This window comes from Ascaphus truei, chromosome 2 (assembly GCF_040206685.1).
Source record: "Ascaphus truei isolate aAscTru1 chromosome 2, aAscTru1.hap1, whole genome shotgun sequence".
Taxonomy (NCBI): domain Eukaryota; kingdom Metazoa; phylum Chordata; class Amphibia; order Anura; family Ascaphidae; genus Ascaphus; species Ascaphus truei.
In genome coordinates, this window is record NC_134484.1 from 306,036,596 (window position 1) to 306,059,958 (window position 23,363).

The window sequence follows — 23,363 nt, forward strand, 5'->3', positions numbered from 1 at the left end:
TATCCATTAGTCTCATTGTAACATTTTGTTGCAGTAATACCATATACAGTGTGACAATATACATGGCAACATACAGTAGTTACTATGCAACATAGTAGGCAACATTTATATACAGCAGGGCCCAGGCATACGGAGGGTTCAGTTCTAAGGGCCCGCCGTATAGTGAAAATCGCTGGAAAGCAGAACCGGCGATTTTAGCTATGCGCATGCGCAACCCGACATTTCCCCCCTTGTGCGCATGCGCAACCCGGCATTTTCTCCCTTGTGCACGCGTGACCTACGTTCTGCGCGCGCAAGCTACGTTCTGCACATGCGCGCCGGCGGCAACAGCCTCTGAGGAGACATGGCAGCCCCCTTCTCGGTGCCGCCATATCAGCGGGGCGCCAAGAAGCGGGGCCCTGCTGTAGGTTACATTCAATATTAAGATAGATACCTTTGTGGAGTCCTATTATTCACATATTTTTTCACTTTGTGTGTTTTGATTATGACATTGTTGTTGTTTTTAGTTCCTTGGTGACCACGATTATCTTTAGGATGGCTGTGATCTAATGGGTTAACTTTAAGTGTTTTAACATCATTGGTCAGGAACACACCTGTCCTGTGGTTGCATATTGCAAGGGAGTTAGCATTTCTCCTATATCCTATATTCACTAACGTTTTATGTGTACCTAATGTTGTTGATTGTGGATTCCAGCGGACCAGATGTGTTATAACTATTTAAATACCCCATGAGTATTTGAGCCCATACTCTTTGGAAAGTGCTAAGGCAGGCGCGAAACACATTAGAGTGGTTCTCTTTCCCTTTTGTTTGTGCCATTAAAGCTTTTTTGCTCATAGCACCGGCAGTCAAGATCTGAATTTCTTTGCTATGCACCGCTACTACACCTTCTTTCTATTTTATTTGAGTACCAAGCAGGGCCGGCTTTATAAAAACAAACAGGCAATGGGGGAGCATGGGATTAAAGAGGTATATGTAATAACAATATAGTGTTGATAGTGGACTCAAACGACTTGGGTAAAAATGGGGGATGAGTTTTATATACCGAGGTACTTACACGGCCATGTGTAAGTAAACACAATAATTGGTAACTTTCTGAAGACGAACTCCGTCTCTCCCAGCATTAATGGATGAAAATTTATAGGGTAGGGGGGAATATACAACTATATGTATCTGTACTCACACGGCCCAGTGTGAGCAGTTGTAGAGGGTTGGTTACTTTGGGGTTAATTCCTTAGCCCATCCACTTCTGTTGGTCTGCGTAATGGGGACTGTCCTCAAGCTTCCTGGTTAATATAGGTCTCAATACCCGGTTCCAGACGTCAGGTGTGGTCTCCCCCCCCCCCCGATGTTATAATGTATGGGGGTTGGAGGAGGGGAAAACAGGTGAGGCACGATTCAGTTGTATAAAATTCATAAAATGCATTTATTTATAAAACAACAATGGGACTCACACACATATAGGGTGGACCCCTGGCCTCCTCATGCAGTCCAGGATCAAGTTTAAGCAGCTTGTTGCGCCGGTCCCGCGTCCAGGATGCAGGAAGAAAAAACTGTCCTGCTGGGCTGCAAAGGCTGCTTTGTGATCTGGCTACGGAAGCCTCCGTGGGTCAAATTCAGCTGTAGAATAGAGCAACGCGTTTCGCCGACGCATCGGCTTCCTCAGGCTCAAATAATGATGTGAAGGGGGTCTCTGAGCTTTATATAGACCCTCTGCATAATCAAATTGCTGATTAGAATTGGCTGTGTATCCTCAAAACTCATTAGTGTTGAGTTCAGCTTGGCTGTGCTATTTACAATGGCTGAATTCTCACTGTGCACACATAGTCAGTTTAAAAGCATAATTGCACAACATATATATATTTCAACTTAACCTTTTTAGCTGAAAAAAATATCAAGAGCTTGGGGGCTCATTTAACAGGGGTTACAGTAGGTGGATCACTAATCATATATCAATTGATACTGAAACATCTATGCATGGAGGATCTAGATCAGGGGAGCGCAAACTTTTTGTGCTGCGCCCCCCTGTCACTCTGCCCCCGGCTCTCGCGCCCCCCTGCCTACTTTCATTCGCGTCAGATGACGCTGCGTGGGCGTGTGACGTCAGGTCACATGGTGCCGCGGCGTCTATTGACGCCGCGTTGCCATGGCGACGCAACACAGACGGCTGAATCCCGGTAAGTAAACAGTTGCAGGGGCCTCACGCGATCCCCCGGCATTTAGTTTAAATGCCTGGAGGAAGAGCGCGGGGCCTCTGCAACTGCCTGCGCCCCCCGAGCACAATCTCCCGCCCCCCTGGGGGTCGCGCCCCCCACTTTGCGCACCGCTGATCTAGATAATGCCTCCTTAGGTCCTTCTCATATATCCTTATCCATACTCATCTGAAACTACAGTTTTTAAACAATCACCTTTAAAATTATCAAACAGTTTATTTCAAAGAACTCAGTGAGTTCTCCAATCTTTAGTCATTACATGGGGTTTATCGATTTCACATGGAATTTAGATTATTAAATTATTAACACTTCGTTGGCCATAATATATTTATTTAAAAAATAAATCACGCTTAATACTTAATATTAAAATAACATCAATATTCAGTGATGCACATTAAAAATATATACTCTTTACATGAATCATACTAATTTAATTTCACATAATGTTTACATACAATCCTTAAAATTCTTATATAAATATGTCTAAATACATTAAAATACAAATATCCTCATAAATATTAAAAAGCTCTAAAAAAAAAATTCTCTCTCTCAAAAAGGCGTGGAAGGTCTGAAAAGAGGGAGAGGGATAAAAACAATACAAAATGTTCAATGAATAATCTATATGGTTTGATAATCCCTCCCTTAGTAGGTAGGCATAAATATCACACTTAAGCTAATGTCATATAGCTCAAGGGATTCACAGCTGACCCATTGGGTTTCAGTTAAAAGCTGCAATATCAAGGTCAACGTTGAGACCGGCAGGGGACATAGATTTCAAACGATATATGCAAAACGTCTCCCTCTGTCGGAGACGTTTCAATCTATCTCCCCCTCTCCAGTTCTCAGGGACCACCTCTAGCCCTCTATAAAGTAGTCCCGAGGGGTCGTCCCCCGTGATGTTGTGAGAAATTAAGTGGCACACTATGTGTAGTTAGACCCCTCCTTATATTACCCAAGTGCTCCAGTATGCGGACTCTTAGACTTCTTGAGGTCCGGCCCACATACTGTAGTCCACATGGGCATTCGGGCAGGTACACTACGAAGTTGGTCCTACAGTTGATTAATTGTTTAGTTTTAAATGCCTCTTTAGTGACATTAGAGCTGAAATGCAGTTATGCCATATTTCAATTGACTGCTTCATTGTAAGCCTACTTTTGTTTGTGACTCGAGGTAAGCGCCTGGTTTTTTTTCACAGGGCCGGCTTTATGGCTATGCCATCGGTGTGACTGCACCTGGCCCCGCGCTTGCAGAAGGCCGGCGTTCTCCCCCGGCCACACTCCATAATCACAGTTTAAATGTTATGGTGGTTAAATTAACCACTAGAACATTTAAACCATGCTTATCGCAATTGGGCCTGGGGAGAGCAAAGGGCCTCTTTATGCGCCGACATCTCCTGCTGCCAAACAAAGTCACGTGACAACATATTGCCATGCCACATGAAGATGCGACGTTACATGATGTTGTCACATCGTGCGAGAGTGAGCAAGAATCCCTGCTTGTCACGTTACATCATCATGGCCCTGGAAGAGGTAAGAGGCACCGGGTCCCATAATAATCCAAGCCGGTCCTGGTTCCAAGTGCTCTATATATCCCTCACCTTTAGACAACACATAGAGAGACATCTTTTCACAAGATATTGGCACCTTTGAGATACCTTAGGAGTCATAAATATATCCTACTTGCCCATTTCCCAGGTATCTAAGGAGACCCATTTATAAAAAAAAAAACAGGACTCTTTCTAACTCTCTCCTCTCCGGCTAAACCCATTTTCAGAGTCTAGAGAGAGCTAATACAACATTTTGGTATGACCTAAATAAAATAGGGTTAAATCAATATGCTAATCTGAACAGCATAGGACAGCACTAACGGTCGGAAAAAAATAACCATACATTATTTAAGGAACAGACCTGGGTTAATGTTAGGTCATTTGCTTTAGTGCATAGATGTTAGGATTAAACTAACATTAATTTAGGTAAATGTTCCTAACAGAGCTTAGTGCATCTATGCCTAAAGCTATAACATGTCTGGGACTACTCTAAATTAGTTAGCCCTATTTCTATCTGTATGCATGAGGCAATTTTTTGCACAGAACAGCCATGCTGTATTCTTGCAGCATAGCAAGACAGGAGAAGATGGTGGTGCACAGCAAAAACAAAAAGAAGGGCTGGAGAGAGAAACATCTTGAAAAAATAGTTTTACTCCCTTCATCCAGCTATCTATTTCTGTCTATAAATATTTGTTTCTGCATTTTTTGCTCTCCATCCATTCTATGTATTTTTGCAGTGCACTGCCATATTTTCCTGTTTTGCTACACTCACCCACGCGACAGGAGCATCACAATGGAACTTGTAGCAACAGGGATCCCAGGAGTACTGTGTGATGCCCAGTTGGAGCAGTTACCGGATTATCTAGGATTTTTTCTATTTTACCGCATAGGATTTAGCTGCAGGGCTGTGTAAGGAACTGGGAGTGACACCGCCCTCGGCGCGCTCCCGCCTTACCCTCTGCAAACTCCACACTCCTCGCTCCAGGCAACACGTTTGCGGGACCCGCACCTACTCTCATCAGCGCTACATGCAGGTGCGCACCCTGGGGGCAGAGGGTCCCGCCTCCGGATTGCAATCGCGAACCAATGGCATGTGGCATGCACAACGCGCACAAGCTCCGCTTCAACAAACGCAATAAGCTGCATAGCCAGCACCTGTCTCCTGCACCTCTGCTTATCCCTGCTCCCGCTGAAGATGTTCCTCTGCTACACCTCTCCTCTCATTGGTCTCTCACTTGCTTATATGCTCAGCTGTGCCACTAGCACATTGGCTTTGCATAGTTATTGTTACGTTGCTGTTCTCCTCATCTCTGCCTCCACAGTCTTGCCTTGCCGAACCTTACTCTGTGTACCGCCCCGGCTTTGCTTTTGGACTTCACACCTCTGTACTTTCTCGGCTATCTCTGACAATCCACACCTCTCCAACCCTGACCTCGGCCCTTGGAGAACGACCACTCTCCACTCTCCGATCCCGACTACGGCTAATAGTACCTCCAACAATCCGGACCTCTCCTACCCAAACCCTGGCAAGTATAATGATGATCCGTACCTCTCCAACCCCGACCCGGCTACCTCGACCAAACTACACTCCAGATGCGCCCTCGTGGCTGTGAGTGGCATTTCTATCCATTCCCACCTCAGTCCCTGGGTCCCGCCTTATTTATGGTGAGCACAGCGTGACAGGCTGCATTTGTGGGGAGCGGGCTTATATCATGGGAGATCGCTTTTGCCCGCGGTCTGCTGTTTCAGATATTGGCCAGCAGTGATACAGGCCTAAATTTTGGGCATATATCATTGTCATTAGACTATTGATATTACTGAACATACTCAGGAACTGGGTTTACTTAAAACCATAGTGCAACGGAAGATGTTCCTTAAGTTTACATTATTAACACGGCGATACGTGCACCACCTTGAGAAAGGTCCCACTGGGGGACCGAAACATTGGTCTATGTGTCTTTTTTTCAATACAAAAACGTATATATATATATATATATATGTATGTATGTATGTATGTATGTATGTATGTATGTATGTATGTATGTATATATATATATATATATATATATATATATATATATTGTGACAAACGGCTTACTCCGGGGCTCCGCCATCTGTCCGGGACTGTTAGAACACGGTCTTTTAAGGTAGGTTAAATGACGAGGCGTAACGTGCTGTTCCTTTAAACAGGCTATTGTCTGGTTTATTCAGTCCCAGGCACTGAGACTGTCACAGAATTCAAAATAACACATAAGCAAACAAAAACCCTGCTCGCCTGAGCACTAACTTAACTAAGGTTTTCCCTGATTCAGGCTTGGACTGGCTTATCCAGTTCCAACAACAAAAATAAGGAACTTTGCAGTTTTAGACAAAAGAAACAGAATGATTTAACCTGTTTGGTGAGAGGCGTTTCCCCTCTGCTTCCAGCAGCCTTCCTGCTTCAAGGCACTTGGGGAGAGGGGAGAGGAACCAGGAAATCAGCCTTAAATACCTGATCTCCAACCAGCAGGACAGGTGACAGAAATCAGGCAGCAGACAAACTCTGGTCTGGATCCCTCACCCCCCAGTTCCAGCACTTGCCAAACTGTGGGATGGAGTGCATGCATTCTGAGTCTGCACTTTCCAGCCTAAACAGGATAGAAACTGTTCAGTATCCTGGGAGCCCTATATATGGAATTTATCACCATACCCTGGTTTCTGTCACATATCCTCCCCCCCAGCTCAGACCTCGAGGGATGAGCGACCATGGATATTAGGGAGTGCATCATTGACAACCCGTCAGCATTGCCATATTTGTGCCCTGACCTGTGTTCCACAGAAAATTTAAAGGGTTGTAGGCTTAGGAACCACCTGGTCACTCTAGCATTCTTCTCTCTGTTTTGACACATCCAGGTGAGGGGTGCATGATCTGTGACCAACCGGAATTTTCTCCCCAACAGATAGTATTTGAGCGTCTCTACAGCCCACTTTATTGCGAGACATTCTTTCTCGACTATGGAGTAATTTTTCTCCTGGGGATTTAGTCTCCTACTTAAATAAAGGATGGGGTGCTCCTCACCTTGAGACTCCTGGGAGAGTACAGCCCCCAGCCCTACCTCAGATGCGTCAGTTTGGACTAAAAACTCTTTAGAGAAGTCAGGTGTGACCAACACGGGTTGGGCACAGAGAGCTTCTTTCAGGCTTCTAAAGGCCTGTTCGGTTTCGGGGGACCACTTTACCATTAGCGTCCCTCTTGCTTTTGTGAGGTCGGTTAGTGGGGTTGCCTTAGTTGCAAAATTGGGAATAAACCTTCTATAGTAACCAATGAATCCCAATAAGGTCCTTACTTGTTTTTTTGTAACTGGCCTTGGCCAATTTTGTATCGCCTCTACTTTGAGTGTTTGGGGTTTGAGTAAACCTCTGCCAATAGAATACCCCAGATACTTGGCCTCCTCCAGACCAATAGTGCATTTAGCGGGGTAAGCAGTTAGTCCAGCAGACCGAACTGCGTCAAGCACAGCTTGGACCTTTGGAAGGTGGGATTGCCAATCTTCACTATGGATTACCACATCATCCAGGTAGGCGGCAGCATACCGAGCATGTGGTTTTAAAATTTTATCCATCATTCTTTGGAATGTGGCGGGAGCTACATGTAAGCCAAAAGGCAGCACCCTATACTGAAAGAGGCCGTCTGGGGTTGAGAAGGCTGTCTTTTCTTTTGCCCTTTCTGTGAGGGGAACCTGCCAGTACCCTTTTGTTAGGTCTAGGGTCGTGTGATATCGGGCTTTGCCCAGTCTCTCTACCAGTTCATCAACCCTGGTCATAGGATAAGTATCACATTTTGACGCAGCGTTTAGTTTATGGCAGTCATTGCAAAACCTTGTTGTACCATCTGGTTTTGGGACTAAAACTATAGGGCTGTTCCACCCACTTTGGGATTCCTCAATTACGCCTAGTTTTAGCATTTTTTTAACCTCTAAACTTATAGCTTCTCTTTTGGCCTCTGGGATTCAGTACGGTTTAAGGTTAACTCGGACCCCCGGTTCAGAGACTAGGTCATGTTCAATTACGCTAGTTCTACCAGGATGCGTAGAGAAGACTTCTTTGTTTCTTCTCACTAAATTCTGGACCTCTCGTTTCTGATGAACGGACAGGGTTTCAGCTATGCTAACCTCTGGGTCAGTTTCTCGATTCTCTGACGGACCTGGGGATACTAGGGTTAACAAGACCTCTCTATCTTTCCAGGGCTTAAGTAGGTTTATATGGTAAATTTGCTCAGGTTTCCTCCTACCTGGCTGTCTCACCTTATAATTTACTTCTCCCACTCTTTCCAAGACCTCATATGGCCCATGCCACTTAGCAAGGAATTTACTCTCTTCGGTGGGAACCAGAACTAGTACCTTATAGCCTGGGAAAAAAATTCTGACCCTAGCACCCTTATTATACGTATTCCTCTGGGCCTCTTGAGCTTTTTCCATGTGTTCCCTGACTATAGGTAGGACTGCAGCTATGCGGTCCTGCATCTGGGCAACATGCTCCATTACACTTCTGTATGGGGTAACCTCATGTTCCCAAGTCTCTTTGGCTATATCCAGTAAGCCCCTTGGGTTTCGGCCATACAATAGTTCAAACGGGGAGAAGCCTGTGGATGATTGGGGAACCTCCCTAATGGCAAATAACAGATATGGTAACAAACAATCCCAGTTTTTCCCATCCTTATCGACCGCCCAGCGTAACATGCTCTTTAAGGTTTTATTGAACCGTTCCACTAAACCATCTGTTTGTGGATGATAGACTGAGGTTCTGAGATGCTTGATTTTTAGGAGTTTACATAACTCTTTTGTTACTTGGGACATAAATGGTGTTCCCTGGTCAGTTAAGATCTCTTTAGGAATTCCGACCCTGGTAAACAGAACTATTAACTCTTTTACTATGTTTTTAGCAGAGGTGCTACGTAGGGGAACTGCCTCCGGATATCGGGTGACATAATCTAATATTACCAATATATACTGATGTCCCCTAGAAGACTTTATTAAGGGTCCTACTAGATCCATAGCAATCCGGTCAAATGGTACATCTATTATGGGAAGGGGTACCAATGGGCTACGATACGCTTTGAACGGGGCGGTGATCTGACATTCTGGGTATGAGGAGCAATAATTTGTCATTTCTGCCAGAACCCCAGGCCAATAGAAGCTTCGGAGAACCTTTTCTTTTGTCTTTTCCACCCCTAGGTGCCCCCCAATGGGTGACTATGTGCGAGGTGTAATACTACATTATGGAATGTCCGTGGTACCAACAATTGTTTAGTTATAATTGATTTCCTTTTATCAACCCGATATACTAGGTCATTCTCTACCTCGAAGTAGGGATAGGCAAGTGACCTATCTGGTTGGCCCGGAGTACTATTCTGGTCCCGTATATTCCCCCTTGCTTCCGCTAATGTGGGGTCTTCCCCCTGGGCCTTCTTAAAACCCCCAGGACTGACCTCTAGGTCAGCGAAGGTCTTATCCTGTTCTGGGGTGGTAAGCGCCTGTTCAACATCTTGATTTGGGGTATTCCCTACCAAGGTGGCCATGGGAAAGGGGATTTTACAGCACTCTTCCTCTTTCCCCCATTTATTTGGGCCCTCGTCAATCTCCATTTCTGAAAAAGGAAAAGGATTTGTTTCTTCTATTACATCTTTATGGTCCGCTATTGAACTCTGGCCGCTATTCTGAGAGGAGGACCACATTTTTAGAAAATTAGGAAAGCCGGTTCCTATTAACACATCATGTGCCAATTTGGGTACTATACCCACTTTGAAATCTAAAGAACCAAACTCTGTTTCAATAAGAACATCAACAGTGGAATATTCATGATTATCCCCATGTATACAACAAATTGTCACTCTTTGTGAACTGTTTACCTGTTTTTTCCCAATGGGCAACAGGTATTCGGACACTAGTGTAACCATACTCCCAGAGTCAAGTAGTGCCCGAACCCTCTTACCATTTACCTTTACAAATGCCCAGAGATGGTTATTCAAGGGGTCCTCTGGGCTAGGGCCCATACATTGAGACCACAACGAATAAGGTTCAACGCTGTTGCATTGCATTGGTTCAGTATTTAGTGGGCAGACTTTCACGGTGTGGCCCCTCTCATAACAATTTACACATTTAGGTACATAGTCTGTGTCCCACTTAGAGCCCTTTTTTGGCTCCCCACGTTGGCTGTTGCCCTTAGTATGCGAGTCACTGTTGCTGGTGCTGTGTGAAGGCGGTCGTCGCTCTTCAGCCCCCCTTAATCCTGGTACCCTTTTACCATCTCTGGAAGAGTCCTGGAACCTTGGGTAGTGGGGATGCTCCATGACTGTGGGTTGCAGGTGCTCTTCTGCTGCATTGTACCTTTCTACGAGGGCCACCAGCTCGTCTGCATTGTGGGGGTCACTCTGACTGACCCAACGGCGTAGGGCAGAGGGAAGTTTCCTCAAGAACTGGTCCATGGCCAACCGTTCCACGATGTGGCTTGCTGAGTTGATCTCGGGTTGCAGCCACTTCCGAGCGAGGTGGATGAGGTCATACATCTGGGATCGGGTGGCTTTATCCAAAGTGAAGGACCATGCGTGGAACCTTTGGGTGCGAACGGCTGTAGTCACGCCGAGGCGGGCGAGGATCTCGAACTTCAATTTTGCATAGATGTTAGCTTCGGCTGGCTCTTGATCAAAGTAAGCCTTCTGGGGTTCGCCGCTTAAGAAGGGTGCGATTAGACTGGCCCACTCAGCTTCTGGCCAACCCTCTCTCTGTGCCGTGCGTTCAAAAGTGAGAAGATAGGTTTCAACATAATCCGAGGGCCCCATCTTCTGAAGGTAGTGTCTTGCCCTGGTCATTTTCGGGACTGGGGCTGCCTCTGCCAGTGGAGTCTTAATGATAGCCTCTCTCAGGAACTCGAGTTCCTGCTGTAAGCCCTGGGCGAACCGTTGTTGCTCCTCTCTCAGCAAGCGGTTTGTCACTTGCTGGGCTGCATTCGCCTCTTGCAGGGCTGCATTCGTCTGTTGCTGGTTTGCATTAGTCTCTTGCTGGGCTATTAACAGCTGTTGCTGGGTTGCATTCGCCTTTTGCAGGGCTGCATTCGTCTGTTGCTGGTTTTCATTCGCGTCTTTCTGGGCAGCGACATTGCGTACCAGCGCACTCACCACGTCTTCCATCTTGTTTGGAGAGAGAAAAATAACCTTTTTTTTTTTTTTAAAGTTCTTTAACCCGCAGACCTTTTAGTGTGTTGCCCGCATTCTCCACCATATGTGACAAACGGCTTACTCCGGGGCTCCGCCGTCTGTCCGGGACTGTTAGAACACAGTCTTCTAGGGTAGGTTAAATGACGAGGCGTAACGTGCTGTTCCTTTAAACAGGCTATTGTCTGGTTTATTCAGTCCCAGGCACTGAGACTGCCACAGAATTCAAAATAACACATAAGCAAACAAAAACCCTGCTCGTCTGAGCACTAACTTAACTAAGGTTTTCCCTGACTCAGGCTTGGACTGGCTTATCCAGTTCCAACAACAAAAATAAGGAACTTTGCAGTTTTAGACAAAAGGAACAGAATGATTTAACCTGTTTGGTGAGAGGCGTTTCCCTCTCTGCTTCCAGCAGCCTTCCTGCCTCCAGGCTCTTAAGGAGAGGGGAGAGGAACCAGGAAATCAGCCTTAAATACCTGATCTCCAACCAGCAGGACAAGTGACAGAAATCAGGCAGCAGACAAACTCTGGTCTGGATCCCTCACCCCCCAGTTCCAGCACTTGCCAAACTGTGGGATGGAGTGCATGCATTCTGAGGCTGCACTTTCCAGCCTAAACAGGATAGAAACTGTTCAGTATCCTGGGAGCCCTATATATGGAATTTATCACCATACCCAGACAGCCCTGAGGAAGGTCCCTCTATGAGGACCGAAACGTTGGCGGCCCTGTGTTTCACAATACACATCTTTTGGATCATCATTGTGGTGTGCTGTCTTTTTGTTATCAGGATCCCCCTGGTTACTATACGTCTATATGCTACATATGGGACAAGCATCTGCCTTCTAAATAAAATCTCCATACATGACTATATATATATATATATATATATATATATATATATATATATATATATATATATCAAATAAAAAGATCACTTGTGAGCACATTCACATGTCTTAGGCAGGTCTGCAACCCTGCCGTTCACCATTATCACCCAGCATACAGTGTTTCTACTGCAGCAAGGCATTCTGGGAAATAACATGCAATTGAGCACACCGTGTCACCTTTTGCCTGAAAAACCATTGTTACATGAAGTCCATATAAGTTAATGCTCGCTGTTAACACAGCTTTAAAGCACAGCATTGAAATCAGATTGCATACCTGCCTAAGACATGTGAATGTGCTCACAAGTGACCTTTTTATTTGCTATATGCAATACGGTGGAGGTTTCTTGTTGCCTTTTTCACCCACCATAACTTTAAACGTGATGGTATATATATATATATATATAAACACAAAACACAGAGAAGCGCAAGCTCATAGCATAAATCTGTGTAAAAACAAGGAACATTTATTAAGCAAGAGCAGTCCCACGGAGATGCACTTACAAGATTTAAAAAAACACATTCATGGGAGAGAAATCTCTGTGGGATGTCTTCAGTGGGGGTAGAGGGAGCCCGGCAAATGCTGTGTGCACCTGATCGAGTGGAAACCTCATGCAGCCTCAAACAGCTCCTGTCACATGCTGACGCCTTGTGTCTGAGTCTCACAGAGCCTGTGTGGCTATCCTCCGTCACTGCCTCGATTCTCGGCACGGAAAGAGTCAGCTGGCTTGGCTGTGTAGTTCGTCTTGGCTGCTATGAGTCCAGGAGCTCCTCGTGTGTCTACCCGTGCATTATGACGTCACCATGTCTCTACGCGTTGCGTCACGCAAAGCGACTTCGAAAAAAAATGCGATGGTGGCTGGATCAGGTGCAATGAAAATAAGCTTCTTTATTGAGGAACAAGACAAACAGGGTTCCCATGATGCTGTAGAGGTACTCTAACATGTTTCGGACTCCCAGCCCTTTGTCAAATAATTATTGGATTTATTACTGTACTAAGTGATACATGCATCTTCTCTGTGCACAGATACAGAGTTTGTCTCTAATATTGCCCTTTTCATATACATGCAGTAAAATGTTATCTTTACCATCGTGTGTATTATTGCTTTGGGTCCTGTGACGCGGTTATGTAGGATCCCGCACAGGTGGAGGCGCTGTCACCAGATGGATCAGGTACACCCCAGGCTCCCAGCAGCGGAGGTTCAGGCCTCCTATAAACCACAGGTAAAGCACCACACACAGTAGCCACCACATTTCCCATAGGGTGGGCAAAACTGCACTACATATATTTTTTTCAAAATAATTTTCATATTTGCGTCAATTGGGAACTTTTGCACTTGCATGTATATATTACATTTTATCCCTTCATTCAATGTGTTCCCTGCATTAAATTATTTTGCGTGCATTCATTTTTTGTTTCTCAATACAAAAGAGGCCCACGGGCGTTGCAGGCCCCCCTAGTAGCATAATAGTTATAGGACTAGCAATAAAGAAGATATCTAAAAGGCACATGACCAAGCTACATCTTTGAGATTCTCTACTGTTGATCTAATAAAAGACTTTGCTAGCAGCAATAGAAACTTGATTAAAATAATGTATTATATTTAAAAATACACCTTTCATTTCATTTCATTTGACTCAGTTAAACATCTACATTGTTCTTTATTTTATCCCATGGGCTGTAACTGTGCTGTTCCTTGGATTTCCATCTACATATTACAATGACACAGTTAATCTCCAGTGCATGATAACATTGTACTGTATTGTTTGGCCTTTCAAATCTTCACATTTCTACTGGTGGTGTGTTATGTTTAATGCTAGCTGCTGCCACCATCTGGCTATCATCAATGTTTTAATCAAATAGTAAATTATCAGAGGGAGAATAAGTAGGTAGTTTGATATCTTTTAAAGCTATTATTATTATTGTGTATTTGTAAAGCACCAACATATTCCACAGCATGGTACAATGGGGGTACAGAGTTATGTATATTACTGTACATAAACAGACTGACATACCAAATAAGGACAAACAAGTGTAAACAGATACAAAAGGTAATGAGGGCCCGGTTCGTGCGAGTTTACAATCTAGAGGATAAGTTATACACATACATGGGTTGGCCATGACTGGTTGACCATTTGGACTACTAAAGGGTTATTATAGTAATATGTTCTATGTATGTATTTTTAAAACCTATTCTTAGTTGACAAGTCTTGTTTTGCCTACAGTATGTATATAGTGGTGAACAAGCAAAAGAAAGCACCAAAGAGCTCTTCAAAGAAAATATATTTCAGGGTGCGCAAACTTTTTTGTCTGTGCCCCTCTGCCTGCTCTCTCCCCTGGTTGCGCCACCCCCTTACTTTGTCTATGGAGTTTCTGACATCGTGTGATATCATTTGCGCTGCATTGCCATGGCGACATCTCGCCAGAAGCTGCCGGAGACAAGGTAAGGGAACTTACAGAGACATTGCGCACTCCCCAACATTTAATTTAAATGCTTTGGGGAAGAACGCGGGGCCTCTGTAAGCGCTGCACTCCCCCTGAAAATGTTGCACCCCTTGTTTGAGCACCTTGATCTAAGTGATAGTGCTAGATGGGATATTGTGACGTATACATAATATGATACAAATGAAAAAAGTTAAACATCAATATAAATTCACAGCTCAAAACCCCCAAAACTGAAAACGTCTTCCTAGTTTTTCGAGTTCATTTCTTCTAAATATGTGAGCGCAGGATCAAAGCGAAAATATAAAAAATATAGAAAACATCGTGCAATACGTCAAAAATAAAGAATAGCTGCAAATTCTATGATTATTCGTATAATTCCAAAACTCACATGGCCCCATTGTTAAAAAGGAAATGTGTATCAAATAAACAGGACTCAGCAATCTTCCCAAGGATATCTCCATCTCCTTCCTACTGCCTCTTAGCTGTGATGAGGTATAGCTGGTTTATGGGACAGCAAAGCAGCACTTCCAGAGATAGAGGAAAGAATACACAGTAGTGCAGATGGTTTTCCAAATTTATGGATATATGAAAAAGGTTTAAAAATGTACGCTCACATTTAAACAAACTATTAAAAGCATGCAAGGTAGATATTGGACTCTGATAACATCCCACAGTAGGCTTTAGATGATATTCTCACTGCTACTGCATTCAGGTATCGAACCGGCTCTCATTTAGTGTCACTTCCGGTATCGCGGTCTCTGTCTAACAGAGTCTCCTGGGTATACGTCAGTTGTCCTCTCCTCCTCACAGTAAACAAAACCGACTGTATGCTTTAGAAGAGGCGTAAAGCGTTTTTTTTTTTTTTTTTTACTGTGAGGAGGAGAAGACGGCTGATGTATAACCAGAAGTCTCTGAGAGACCGACTGCGATACCGGAAGTGACGCTGAGAACTCTTGTGTTGGTCCCACAAAAAATTCCAACAAAACTACAGTTTTACAGGACTAACAGACCATTATAAAAGAGATATCTAAGAGAAGATATGAATATGATTACGATTTACAAGTATACTCAAGGTCAATACAAGTAACTTTCGAGGGAACTTTTACTTGCAAGGATAAAAAATATGGCATGGGGGTCATCCCTTGAAGAAAAGAGATTTCACCAGCAACAAAGGAAATGGTTCTTTGTAAAGCCAGACAACATTTTAAATGTACTACCTATGGAGACTGTTATGGCAAATACTGTAATTCTCTTCAGGGGTGTTGCCAGGGTATGGCCTGAGTGGGCCAGGCAAGCTATAAAATTCTATATATCATCCCTTAGTAGTGCACTGGGTGGGCTGTAGGTGGTGTGGTCAGAAGGTGTTTCTCACTTTCACACTGTGCAGTCATATATACTGTAGATACAGCAGCTCTGTGGCAGCAGTGAGAACTCCATGTGACCAACCAGTAAGGAAGATGCCACAATAGTGGAGACGGTAGGGACTGTCACCCACTACCCCCACTGCCCCCACTGTCAATCTCCTTCTCTGTCATCCCAATGTGTAACCCCCTCTTCCTCTACCAAATGTGCCACCGCCTCTCCCCTTCCCACCCATCTTATGTGTCACATCTCCCACATTTGTCATCTCTTTCTTCCCACATCTCATCAACTACCTCACCCCTACTAACAACGTGATCACAGTACAGGCAATGCACCCTCACAGAATGCAAGGTGAAGGGATACATTGTGAGTTCTGTGGCACTGGACCCTTTCCCACTATGAGCCTACTAAGTTTTGCTCTCATACCCTGGTCCCATTGTATCATGGGTGGTGGTGGTAGATATGAAGGAGGAGGTTCTACAGGTGGGGAAATTGGTGGAGAAGCAACAGAGACCCTTCTCAAAGCAGGGGTGGACTGTGAAGTCTGTCTGGGCCTTGTGTACCACCAAGGAGAAGGAATGTGTGACCACCATTGTTGGTGGGTGGTGGTGGCTCTTCTATGATGGTCACATCCTGAACTTCTGAGGATGTACAGATTCGCTGATGCAGCCTCTCTCAGAGATCACAGAGATTGTTCTGCATGTTTTGCTGCAGACCCCTGGTTTTCTGGTGGCATCCACTCATAGCCCTATACACTGCTGCACCACAAAGGACGCAGTGCACAACAACAGAGTCACACACCAAAACATGGCAAGACAATGGAAAGAATTCCCACACCATGGAGGTGGTTCCACTTTGTGGGTCTCTGTGATGCGTGCATTCTAGGGGAAGAGGCTGGAATACCATGAATGATAACCTTGGGACTAACAATGTGACATATTTGAGAGGAATAGCTGTGTTCCTCTGCCTCATTTGTTCCAAGATGCTCCTTACTAAGCTCATCAGAAGAGCCATCACCAATTTAGCCCTCACCCTCTCCTACCTCCACTTGCGCACACCCTGGCCCAGATGGGATACAGCAGTCATGACCTCCTTACAGCTGGAAGAAATCCTTGCTTCCCTACCAACTTCTCCTGTCTGTAGTTCTTCGGCGAGTGCTGCTGTGATTCCTGCCCACACCCCTGTCCAAACAGATAGACTTTGGCACACTAAACATTAACAGTCTCTGTCATTAAACAGACAGAATCAGAGATAAAGGACACAGAGGAAATAGCTGCTGACAAATGTGGCCTTGACAGAAACTCACTTTCTTACAAACAGGCAATGGTCTCCAAATTCTCAATACTACCTACTTCCTGTAAGAAAGAACTATTTCCAATAAGTGAGGTTGAAGAGGTGGAACCTCCCTCAAGCTCAACTCAGGCACACACTGTTCCTCTAATACCGGCTGAACAGCCATAGGAATAGCAAGTTCCTGAGGCATATACAAAACAACATAGGGTGTAACTGCTACTCCTACTGCTGATACATCTGCTTTTGATGTTATACCTGCACTACTAACTGAGTCTCTTTAATAATCCTTCCTAAATCTCACAGGAAAGGCACCAGCAGAGCCCCTCCATCCCCCTGTCACCACTCTCCATAACCAAAATAAAAACCAGTAAAAATATATAAAAGCACTCTCCCTGCCTGTCACCTTCTGTGCCGGCCTGTCCCTACTCCCTCCCTAAAGTTCCCTACCAGCCTACCCACACTCTAACCCAGCAACCAGCCCAGTCCCTCTCTATTCCCTCACAATCACAAAGTGAACTACAATTGCAATTAAATGGGAGGGACTTAGCACATGTGCATTGAAATTTTGAAAAATTTGCGATCAGATTTAATAGGATATCTAATCTCAGATTTTGCTAAATCCATGCAAAAGAAACCCATGGTGGATTCAGGAGCATCCGCTCAAGTTTATTACTACCCAATTCGCTTTAGGATATGCTCGCGCAGATTGGATTGTGATGAAAAGTTTGCAAAAAATCCGCTGATCGGATATTGACAGATTTGACCATCTCTAATTATGGGGTGGCAATATCTTGGGAGGCATCCATTAAAGGTGTGAATTTCCACCAAGGACAAAACAAAACAAGACGTATTGAGGGGAAAAAAATCACACTTACTCCCAACTGTATAAAGTAGAAAATAGACACATACAACATTTCAGTAACTTTACCCTATTGGAGAATGTATTAGTGCACAAGTGCACAAATGATATCATGTAATGCCATCAATGGTATGCAAAATGAAAATGGGATTTGCTAAATTATCCTTTTACTTTGGAATAATTAGGTTTTTTTCTAAACATTGCAACAAAAAAAAGACAAAGCACCATTTGCAGGCGCGAAATGCGTTAGAGGTCTCCACAGCAACTTTTTTGATGTGTCAATAAACAATTTTATTTTTGAATATATCTCCTGCTTCTTATTTTGCAGTGCTCTGCTTTTTCCTGTCACTTTTGCTTTATCTACTTGCAAAACATTTTAAGGGACTTCAGATCATAGGTTTCTCTTTCATTTATTCTGTCTTGTCCTGAAAGATCTATTCCATTTTAAAAACTCTGTGCACATTACTACTTCTCCAAATAACTCCCAGATGTAACTCTCAGGCATAACCCACAACTTTCCCAAGCATTGCATCTATTGAAACTTGTACTTTACTTTTTGTACAGCACAGTATGTTAAGTAAACTGCCAGTTCTAAGATAGCGTAAACAACATTTAAATTCCAGTAAAGTGAATATTACATTGGTTTATGTGCCTAATCATAAACTATTTTACATAGTTACATAGTTACATAGTAGATGAGATTGAAAAAAGACGTACGTCCATCAAGTTCAACATATGCTAAATTTAGACAACATATACTTTATCCTATATACTTACTTATTGATCCAGAGGAAGGCAAACAAAAAATACCAGAGTCATATCATCCAATGATATCTCATAAGGGGAAATATACATTTCTTCCTGACTCCAAGAATTGGCAATCGGATTAATCCCTGGATCAACATCCTTCCCATGTATACTTATTTGGTATATCTCTGTATTTTAGTAAAGTATTGTCACTCCTTTCTGAATATGAACTCAGCTAAATGTAAAATGAGTAAAGAACAGCCCTTTCCATTGTTACAAGCCATCCCAGACAGATTCTCTTTGGTTCCATAAAGTACAATATCTTATGTATTTTATTTTTATTTTATGACCAGGTTATAATATATATTTTTTTAAATATATCACTGAATGGTTTTCTAAAATCATTTGTTTTTAAATGCGCAGGAAAGTGTACTATATTCTAAGCTTTGAATTTATATACACAGATACTGAAATAGCACCAGAAACTACTAATGTGTTCATTTTTTTTAAATGGGATATTCACATAGTATTGTTTTGCCATGGTTTCTTATGATTTTGAATAGACTGGTTCCTTCAAAACTCTAAATTCACAGCATAAATCTTGATATAGTTTACATAATTGTAATTATACACTGTAATCCTAATGGAGCTTTCTGCAATTTAGAACATGTCAACATACTGTAACCAATGTCAGAAAAAGAGCTCTGCAGTTACATAGCTACAGTTGTTTAGCTCAATGTACTGTAAAATGATTAAAAAAATGGGGTTGCAATAACACAGACTACTAGATCTAATACAGATTTAGAAAACAGCAATCAGATTGATTGCAATATTTAGCATTTTCTTAAAAATGTGACAACATGCAAAAATCTTAATTCTAGTATGCGTCTCAAATGGAATAATAATTAAAAACTCGTTGGGGGTGATGTATCAAAGGAAATTTGGAGAAAACTTGATGCAGATTGCGTAATTTTCATCTTGCTTTTCTTTCCATCAATGTATCAAGCAAGGTCTTTGGTCCAAATTTTGCACAGTTTGCACCACCTTGCGATTTGCAGTGTAACAATAGGAGGTGTTAAGGAGGAGTTACAGATGTACTGTAGAAAACTCTGCATCTCTTTGCATCTTGTATTTGCATCAACATTTTTTGCCTGGTCTTGGATGGTGTAAACTTTTCTGGCAAACAAAATGCATCAATGTAAGCAACACTTTCTTAAATTGTATGGAAATGGGAGCAGAAATGGAGCAATGTGTCAAAACAAATTTCTATGTGCACTTTCTTTACGTTGATGCATCTCCCCCATCATTTTTTAAAACAATGAAGAAGAAACAAAAGCAACTTTGTTACAGTATATCAATAACATTTAATAAAACTTACTTTAGGCTGTCCAGTCTACAACTAGCTGCAATGCCTTTAACCCACCCAAAACATCCAAATATTGGTTTTCATTTCCTTTAACAAAGACAGAGGGGTTAACATTTCTGTGGACCTCTGATCCCTTCATATTTTGAGAGAAAAAGGGGGTTGTGATTTATTCAGCTTTTGCTTTATCCAGCACAAAATGAAAATCATCTGTACTTTTGTATAAACAAAAGCCAGTATAATGAAATGCTGCTGTACTGGACCACACCATGTTGATTGTGACATGGATTTAAAGGCTTCAATCAACTTTCAATGGGGTAATTTTAAAAATGAAGAAAGCCACACACATCTAGATAATGGAGACAGGTTGTAGATACAGTATCAAGGCAGAAAGAACAATACAGTAGACAAAAAAGATGGTGGGTAGATAGATAAAATAAACACAGAGAAAGATTAAAGAAAATTACAATTTAAGTAGATTTGCGTTTGTGTGTGTATTTGTTTTTTACAGCACTGAACACATTCAATTATGACACTTTTTTCTGTGATATCAAAGAGTACATAACTTAAATTGATCTTTCTCACTCAATCAAATTGTCTTGTCTTCCTCCAGTGCATGTTATGATAACTGACAAGGTGCTGCACAATTTATGGTACACATTGTAGAGTGGAAGCGTCTAAATAAATGAACAATTCAGGGCTGCATCTGTGACAATTTTGTATCTTTAAAGCAATCATTAAAAATAAAGTGTGCTGGCTCAAACCATTAATCTGTTAAATGCATGTCTATTGGACATGTGTATCTATGAATAGGATTACAAATTCTATCTGTTTCCAAGACATTGCCCAAGGGATAGATGTTGCAAACCTTTCTGTTAGTACAGATAATGTGATCAATACAGATAATGTGATCAACATCAGATTACTGCTTATTCCTTATTTCACATTTCTTAGAATGCTGCACAACTTTGGTCGACAATATACACACACACACACACACACACACACACACACACACACACACACACACACACACACACACACACACACACACACACACACACACACACAGATATACATATTTAAAGGATCCAATATAAATTAATGTAAGTGTCTATTTACCTGGCAAACTGTTTGTATAAACTCCTCCCTCTTCCTATTTAGCCTGGAATGATTTTCTCCCAGATTATTAGGATCTAGTGAGTTCTGGCTAGGGTAAGGTTTTGGGCTGGCATGTTATCGGTAGGCTGTCATGTTAGAGTTAATGTAAGAGTTAGGCTACGATATAAAGTTTAGGCTGTCATATTAGGATTAGGGTAAACGTTGCATTGGTATATTAGGGTTAGGATGACAAGTTAGGGCTAGGGCCAGACTGAAAAAATATTTCACTTTTACCTGCTGCCCTTATGTATCCGGCTCACGGGATAAAAAGTCTCTAAGCTAATGAATACTATAATTTTAAAATACTGACATTATCATACATAGACTCCCATTCTAGAGCACAAAAGCACTTGCACAAAACAACATTAACATTAATAAATATTAAGCTACCCATTCTATGAAATAATAATATTCAACACAACCCACTTCTAATCTAGACAGATAGAACTAGAATGATTTGAACACAGCCTCAATCACTGATCAAAGTGGAGATAATGAATTCCACTAGAAGACAGCAGAATCTTGTTAATAACTATTAGATATCCATCGAAAAGAAGATTTGTTCTACATTTTTGCTACAACAGCTGAAGGAATAAGACCATTTTGCAATGCATATTTTCTAGAGAGAGAGAGTATATACGGATGGTTTAATATATAATAATAAAAAGTAGCGGTTCACACAATCATCCATTAGATTCCCTTATAGATCACTGAAACATTTCTGACGGTGAACATAGTTCACCCTCAATATCCTAAACCACAATAATAATAAAAATATATAACATTCCCTAGAACACCATCATATTAGACGCACCTCAAGTAATAGAACGTGATCGTAACAAACAATCCATTCTAGAAGCCTAAATCAATAATATTACATTCAACACAGTCCCAATTCTGGAAAAACATTAACAAAAAAAAAAACCCTTTAAAATCCCAATGCATACCCGGTGATTGAAGTAACATGGAGCTGGGGTATACGTTTGTATTGTCTGTTGACAAAAAAAGGGATATTTATTTGGGAAATATCTTACATCTGTTCTTATAACACCGATATAACAAAAACATTTTACATTGTGTCTACACACTACGACTTTTGGACCCCTTTCGGGAGATCTCTCTGATTTGACATGAGTCTCACTCTTTTCTAGCGTTAGTCTGGTCTCACTTACTTTGCAAGTGAGATCGTTCAGGTTGCAAGAACTCTAAATCGCTCTCATTTGGGACCTTGACATTCATGATATACCCAACCCACTTCCCAAACAAACAAACAAACAAACAAACAAACAAGCAAACACAATCATATTACTTACCACAAACCACTGACACTAAAAGTTGTAATAGGGACAATGCATGTTTATCCATTACTATCCAGGGTAAGCCGAGTCCACTTGGTGGGTTAAAAGCATCTGAGACAAGCGTGTCGAAGATAAGGAGAGTATTGGATGGTCGTGAAAAAGTGGTCACACCATCAGCAGCAACTTCATCCTCAGCAAATCCAGCAGCCGCAACAAAGCCGAAGAAGAAACAGCTACTGTAACTGGCACAGCAGAGCTCAGTAATTCCTTGGACGTCAGTCAAACCGTAATCAACATAACATCGCTGCTAATAATAACTGATTGATAAAAATAACAGCGAGGGGCAGAATTCCCTTTAGGCTACAGGTAATTTACTTCGATTCAAATAGCCGAAAACTTGCATTTTACAGCTGATACTGCATCAATCACAGAGGATCCTAATGTGTGCAGTTTCCAACGAGTGCGGCTGCTCTCTTGATTTCAATTTTTTGTTAACTAAATGTTGGCAGCAGCAGCAGCAGCAGCAGCAGCAAGATGTGATCGGAAGTTGCTGCTGGGAGCATATGGGAGTTCCTTTTCTCTGTGGCTGTTACAGTATACACTAATAGCAGGGACTGCCTAAGGAACTCCCCTTGTCTGTACTGTACATCACTCTCTTGACACCCCTCCCCCCCCCCCCCCCCACCACCCCTCCATAAAAGAATGGGCAGTATCAAAACTGGAGCTGACCCTCTTATAGGCAAAATCATTATTATAGTTTAACTTTTCTTAACATATCAGATGTGCTCTGAATATTACAAGTTCAACCAATTAATATTACTCTAGTACATGAACCAAAATATGAATATTAAGCCTAAATTTGGTAGCGTTTTCAACATTGGCAGAACAATTTATATTTAAAAAAAAATCATGCATATATTTAATTATTTAAACTGCTGAAAAGTGCAAAACGAACCCATGCAGTGCTTGATATGATAACATTTATTTTTTTGTGTCAGTTT

General features: G+C 42.3%; 1 protein-coding gene across 1 annotated transcript in view; it reads right to left on the reverse strand.

The window, feature by feature from the left end:
• The window catches only part of RAMP3 (receptor activity modifying protein 3), a 474,329-nt gene extending 451,382 nt beyond the window's left edge, over nucleotides 1-22,947 (reverse strand). Inside the window, exon 1 of the mRNA XM_075586435.1 lies at nucleotides 22,378-22,947. Coding sequence (XP_075442550.1) covers nucleotides 22,378-22,429 — 52 coding nt within the window. The 5' untranslated portion in view covers nucleotides 22,430-22,947. The remainder of the gene's footprint in view (nucleotides 1-22,377) is intronic.
• Nucleotides 22,948-23,363: the final 416 nt, after the last annotated feature.